The sequence below is a fragment of the Ruditapes philippinarum genome, unplaced genomic scaffold (genome assembly GCF_026571515.1).
Source record: "Ruditapes philippinarum isolate M1 unplaced genomic scaffold, ASM2657151v2 ctg16773_1_1_1_1, whole genome shotgun sequence".
Taxonomy (NCBI): domain Eukaryota; kingdom Metazoa; phylum Mollusca; class Bivalvia; order Venerida; family Veneridae; genus Ruditapes; species Ruditapes philippinarum.
In genome coordinates, this window is record NW_026857159.1 from 1 (window position 1) to 6,779 (window position 6,779).

The window sequence follows — 6,779 nt, forward strand, 5'->3', positions numbered from 1 at the left end:
TTATTTTTTATTAAGGGACCATACGCTTCTTTTCATTGAATGGCACTCACGTTTCCCATTGAAGGTTTTATGATTATCGCCGTATGAACATGGATCTGCGGATGTTTCTAAATTCAAATTTGGCCATAACCATGTTATGAATAATTTTATAGTATCATGAGTGTAAATAATGTTCAAGAAATAAGTACTGTAATGATTTAGTATCAAATTTTTCTCACTTGATTTGTGAATCAGCTGATAAAATGTTTATTGTAAGAGTGCAAAAAGGTATGATAACTCTTGGTTCGATACCGAATGCCCTGATGCGAAACGCATATATAAAGAAAAGCTGTATATTTTAACAATGATAAGTCATGTTTAAACATATTATCTTCATGTGATTCTTAAAAGACGTATAAAATTATTTTGAGAAAAAATAAAAGAGCATTTAATATAAAGAATTCGCAAGAATTTACTAATTTAAAAACCAGTAAACCAAGAAAATTTTGGCAATATTTTAAACAACAAAAGAGACATACGGAGGACGATGTATGTGCTAAAGAATTTGAAAAGTACTTTTTTTAAAAAGTTTAATGAAATCAAAACAGCAATCATTCCCGAGGATGAAACATTTATTGATGACGGAAATACTAAAACAGATAACCCTACTTTTGGTGAATTTAACATGCGGATTACCCGTGATGAAGTTCGCGCTGAAGTTCGCAATTTACATCGTAACAAATCGGCATCGCCAAGTGACAATTTACTTAATGAATATTTTATTGAAACTATTGATATCATGGTTAGGCATATCATAGATTTATTTGATTTTTTTTACGAAGGCTATTTTCCAGAATTGTGGACGCAAGGTTTTATTGTACCTTCGCATAAAAAGGGGATAGTAGAAATGCAAATAATTACAGGGTATAACATTAATCAGTAATTTACAATCTACTAGTATTTTAACTTCAAGGGTAGAAAATGGTTTGATGATAATAATATCTTATCAGACGCCCAGTTCGGTTTCAGAAAAGGGCTAAGCATTGTGGATGCAATTTTTATTTTACATGATTTAGTACGACATCTGAAAATAAAAGATTTCCGTGCGTTTTTGCCGATCTTAAAAAAGCGTTTGACTCTGTGTATAGAAACGCGCTATGGTATAAATCATTTAAGATGGGCTTGGATAGTAAATTTTAAATATATTCAAAGCTATGTATTCAAGTGTAAAATCTTGTTTGAAACATTGTAACAAGTTTTGCAAATCAATATTAAGAGTTAAACAATATGCTAGTAATAATGCAGTGTATGGAAAATTAGGTAAATACCCGTTACATATCAACAGATACGTAATTAAATCATCTAATGCTTTGACGCATTTGAAAGAGTTTGTCCTAAATCAATACAGCGATCCTAATACACAAATGCATTATTAAATTTCCACCGGAAAATGAATTTGAAATAAAAATATATGTCACAGTACGTCACATTTATTTTTGTTGATATTTAGGAATGAGCAAGGGAATTTTACCAAATCAACTTAAGAAAACAAAATTTCAGACATTTGAATCTAACATTCACCCAATACGAGTAGATGGGTTTTTCATCAGAAAACGTTAAATTTGAAAAGCAACAAAGTGATATTTTGAACTATCAATTATGTAAGATAAATGACACCTTTACAGCTAAGTTAATGGCATACTCTTTGTTCGATGAATGAAGTAGTTAACGGAGGTTCCTACGATGTTTTAAAAAGGATTTGTTTTTGTTTTCATAAATGCAAAAAGTTTAATAATAGCTTTCTTTTCCATCTTGTGTATTGTCATAATTGTAAGAGACGGTCGATGGGTCATTCATGTAACAACTCCGTAACTGCCGACATTATGGTGGCTGATTTGTGCCATTTGTGTTTTCGCGCCGCCAAGCGAAAAGTCGAGAATGAACAAGTTAAAATGGCGGGGCGCGGAGCGAAAACACGCCTTTTATCCAGGACGCAGGCCCCCGCGGGGAGAGATTTTAGAAATAAAACGGCGGGGCGCGCTGCAAAAACAAGCTTATAATCGTTCCGCCATTTCAACTTGTGTATTATCGACTTTCGCTTTGCGAAAGCACGCTCGCGGCGAAGTATGTTGTAAAAACTTTAGGCCCAACCCTTTTTATATTGTACAACTTTGTTGATGTAAATGAATTGATGTATATCTCATATATGCAATAAGATATTATCAAACTAAACTAATAAGCATGTTTTTGTCCCGCGTTCCCGCCGTTTTATTTCTTAGATCTCATTCTGAGTCTCCGCGGGGCGAATTTTTATTTATTAAACTTCGCCCCCCGCACTCGTTAATAAGCGTGTTTTCGCTGCACACCCTCGCCATTTTAACTTGTTAATTTTCGAGTTTTCCGTTGGCGGGGTCGCAGGGCGAAAACACGAATGACACAAATCATTCACCTTAAGACACAGTTTAATTTTAAAGTAGTGACTGATGCGGGAGTGACAAATCATTTTTACACGCTTCTCGGTATCTCTATCAACTTTGTTTGAACTAACACTACTTACTATAAATACAGAAGCACAGGTGTTAAAAGTAAACGACAGACACAGTAAAGTGTTAGGCCATGATAAAATTTCTAAAAACGATGCAAAATAAATATTTGTTTCATATAATCTTCATATAATCTTTTTCGAACACCATTCTTCAAGAAATATAATTTGAGAATAAAATTGTACCCGTTCTTGTAAAAATAGATATATTATTTGTTCCGCTTCACTCAAACCGAAAAAGAGGTTTTGACTACTCCCATTTTTGTCACTATACACAAAGAAAAAGGAAAATCCTTCTTGGAGTCATCAATTAAGGAGATCGTATGGTGCAATGTCCATGTTATATATCTGTAATGTTTCTTTTTTTTAAAACTTGATAAGTGTAAATAATTTCGTTTTTCACTTGTACAATCACATTTTTACTTACGAAGAAATTCATGTCTCACGATATCTGTGTATTTATGGTTTTTTCAGTTCTAGGGCATTCAAATGTAGCCTGACTTCTGTGAAATTTAAAAATCTAGTTTAATACTTTCACTGTAAAAGTGTGAAAATATAATTCCAATGTATGCTAGACACAATGTAATAAATAATAGTTACAAGTCATAACAAGACTTAAAGAATTCATTAATTCAATTTACAGTAAACATTAGCACGAGCGTTATTGTAATATATAATGGATTCACTGAAAGCGCATCCTGCTGCAGAATACTGCACAACATAGCCATTGGTTCCATCAGACAGCCAGCCTACGACACATGCGTGGTACCCCAAGGATCGTGCTTGCAGAAGGTCAGATGGGGACGCTATTGTTGTTCCATAGTCAACACATTGTTGTTGAGCTTGTTCAAACGTCATACTGTACGCTGAGTACTGTCCAACGGCGTGAAAAACTGAATATAAAATATGTAGATAAAATCGATATTGTGAATCATACACTGTATCATCCCTGAAAACAATGACGTTTAGATGAACAATTAATAATTAAGTCAATTATGGACTGTCAACAGTTAAAAAGGAATCATCTTTCATAGTTCAAAGCGTTTATATTTTTATTTAAATATTTATACTTTATAACCACTCTCTTTTTTGTAACTTTAATTTCCCATAGGCCAATTGGAGTTATTCGTGCTACGAATGCAAGTGTGGCACGTGACTAAGAACTTTGTACTTATACAGTCTGGGCACGTGGTTTATTTTAAAATGGGCGCCTTTTTTGTCTTGATTCAGCCCCTTATTTTCCCGATGTTCTCCTTGAATCACTGTGTATATCCATATCGTTACCCTCTGCGAAATCTGCTCAAACGGTACCCTCTTACACATGCACAGGTCATTCTCTGCTAAAAGCAAAGCAAACAAGCGATGGATAACAATCCAGTAAAATTTCATTGTAATAAGGAAAGGAGGTATGGCACGTGGAAAAGATGTATACCACGGAACGGAAAGTAAGAAATATTACATACTAAACAATTAACGCAAATAAAGGGCAAATGTCGTGCTTTGAGGGTACCTATGTGTTAAAATGAGAGTGTACCTGTGACATAAAAATTCAAAGGAAGAGAGGTATCCCGTGCCGATGCAAAACCGAAAGTAGGGTGTTTTTATGAATTTGACATTTATTTTTGACAATATATTGCCATTTGTCCAAAGATGATATGTCAATAAAAATATTAAATATATATGATGCATATATAATCAAGTCACATGTTCATTTCAGCCCGCGAAATATGTCGAGGTGATGGCCGAGGCAAGATATGTCGATTTTATGTAGCTTATTGTGAAGTTGCAATCCATTAAAAACGGGCACATGAAAAATCAGCACATCAATAAAACATTCTAGTGTTCTGTGGTATACATCTTTTCCATGTGTCATACATCCTTTCCTTATTACAATGATTTTTTTCTGGATTATTACCCATCGCTGGTTTGTTTTAAGCAGAGAATAACCTGGGCATGTGCAAGAGGGTACCGATATGGAAATGCACCGTGTGAATGGACATTATCAGAGTTACAATGGAAAGACAGAAAATTTAGTTGTTTGCACCTTGAGTGATTTTCGCGTCTTAAATAGCTTTGATTAAATAGTAAACAATAAGTATCTATAAAAAAGATACTCGGTCAAAATAAAATTGGTTAACATTCAAGTTTATAATGTATTTTGTATTGAAGACAAAACTACTAACATTTTGCTACTTTTTGACAACAAACGTCATATTCCGCACTACTTACTTCAGATAATAGGCATCTAAAATGACATAATGCCAGTATCTCTAAAACGTCACTTAAAAGATAAACTGTCTTTGTTTCTGAAGGGACAATGTTCCTTTTGTTTAAACATATTGGTTTAAATATATATTTTTAAGTTCGATTGCAAACCAAGTTGTTGTAACTTATATAAAGCACTTTCGAGTCGCTTCATGGAACCAACCAGTGCTGGTGTCATATGAAGAAACATGATCGTGACCCGATCAGGGCTCGAACCCGTAATCTCTGGGTTGATAGGCAGACATCTTAATGACTAGGCTACCGCTCCCTTAAACGCACCTCCTAATGTTCCTTTAAAATGACCAGACTATGAAAATGGTTTAGAATCTTACCTGGGTATCTAATCCTTGTCATTGTAGTCCATCCATCTGCATATACTAATCCCTCTGGAATGCCAGGTCCACTTCCGCTGTCATCAATTGTATCGTACGACGACAACAAACAATTTTCGGCCGGTGATTTAAATGACGCCGTAATACAATCTTGCTGCATCGAACAAAATATCAAACAATGAGAAAGGCTTTTTGATTTGATGTCATCAAATACACGTTCGACTTTGAGTTTATAGTTTATTCGGGCTTTTTGTTTCACATTTTGCTCTGCTGAACATATTTGCATGATTGTTAACATCTTAATACAAAACCAAACAATTTTATATCCAAACAGAGGCATAATTTCGAAAAGACGCTTTTCCCTGAAAACACGCTTTTACCAGTTAGACACTTTTTCCAGAAATGACTCTTTTCCTTACCAAGTAACTGCGGTTAACTGATTTTATTAACAGAGGCTCTTTTATAAATAAACAAATATCGGTTTTACGCAAATGAATTGAATAAAAAGGCATTCATTTACATTTAATCAAATCAATATTAGAACCGTTGAAGTTACCAAACATGTTTATAACGTTCTATGTACTTGAAGTGAATAAATTTGTTCTGGACTGCTTGTCTTGTTTTGTTTTGCACAAAGAAGCTATTGTAGCAAAGAATAACTGAAATATAACTGATATTTAAAAAGACTTATAATTAGCTAAATAATATTTACTGTGCACTAAATCAAGATTTTCCTTGCAAACAAGTTAGTTTAGGTAAAGCCGTAGGGAATTTGATTTCACTGATTAAGGCCATCACAATTTTATCGTGTGTTATTTGGATCATTCGTACCATATATGATGTTGTAAGTTTGGTGAAGTAATGCAAAGTAATGCATAAAAAATGTACCTTCATTACCTGAATTTTGCATTTCAGTACCAATACAAGTAATACAAATTGGCATGCAGTATCATTACATTGCATTACTCTCAAGAAAAGTAATGCATTCCAACTGCATTACCATAACCAGTATCATAACCTCAAGCCTGATTAACCCTTATACATATTTGAACATATCCTGGCTTTAATTTTTATCATTTAGTCCAAGAAATTTGTGAAAAAATTGTGCACCTTCTGTGAAAAGCATGAAACTTGGCATGGTGTCAAGGAATGGTATTTCAAGTTATTTCAGCCTGGGATCCACTTTTTAAAAATCCAAGACGGCCGCCAAAATCCAAGATGGCCGCCAAAATGTAATATGTACACAGGGCATGTCAAAATGAAGTTATTTATGACTAGAAAATGATATAGATTTACATTATCATTCAAAAATAGTAATTTCTTGGAAAATGCTTAAGAAGCATTGGTAGAAAATTCAATATGGCTTCAAAATCCAATATGGCTGCCATTAATTGATGATATTTTGACAAATTTCTATAATAAAGGTAATTTGTATCATCAACATTTTTAATACATGTAACAAACTAAAAATGTGGTATTCCTGCATAAAACTGCATATACAGATGTACATTTACAGAGAAAAAAAACTTGCATTTATGGATAAAACCATGCGAGCACATTATTTAGCTTGATATTTCAAAGAATAGGGAGCAAGTGATATTGTACACTAAAGGCGGCAGCTTTACAAGTTTTTCATGCAAGTTGGTTTTGTAAAAAAAATC

The 6,779-nt window shown here is 33.6% G+C and overlaps 1 protein-coding gene across 1 annotated transcript; it reads right to left on the reverse strand.

The window, feature by feature from the left end:
• Positions 1 to 1,169: 1,169 nt before the first annotated feature.
• Positions 1,170 to 5,547, reverse strand: LOC132748961 (tumor necrosis factor-inducible gene 6 protein-like). The gene is made up of 2 exons (XM_060738624.1): positions 5,119 to 5,547; positions 1,170 to 3,414 (listed from the first exon to the last, which is right to left on the reverse strand). The coding sequence occupies exons 1-2, from the start codon at positions 5,456 to 5,458 to the stop codon at positions 3,149 to 3,151; spliced, it is 606 nt and encodes a 201-aa protein (XP_060594607.1). The 5' UTR covers positions 5,459 to 5,547; the 3' UTR covers positions 1,170 to 3,148.
• Between the last annotated feature and the right edge of the window lie 1,232 nt (positions 5,548 to 6,779).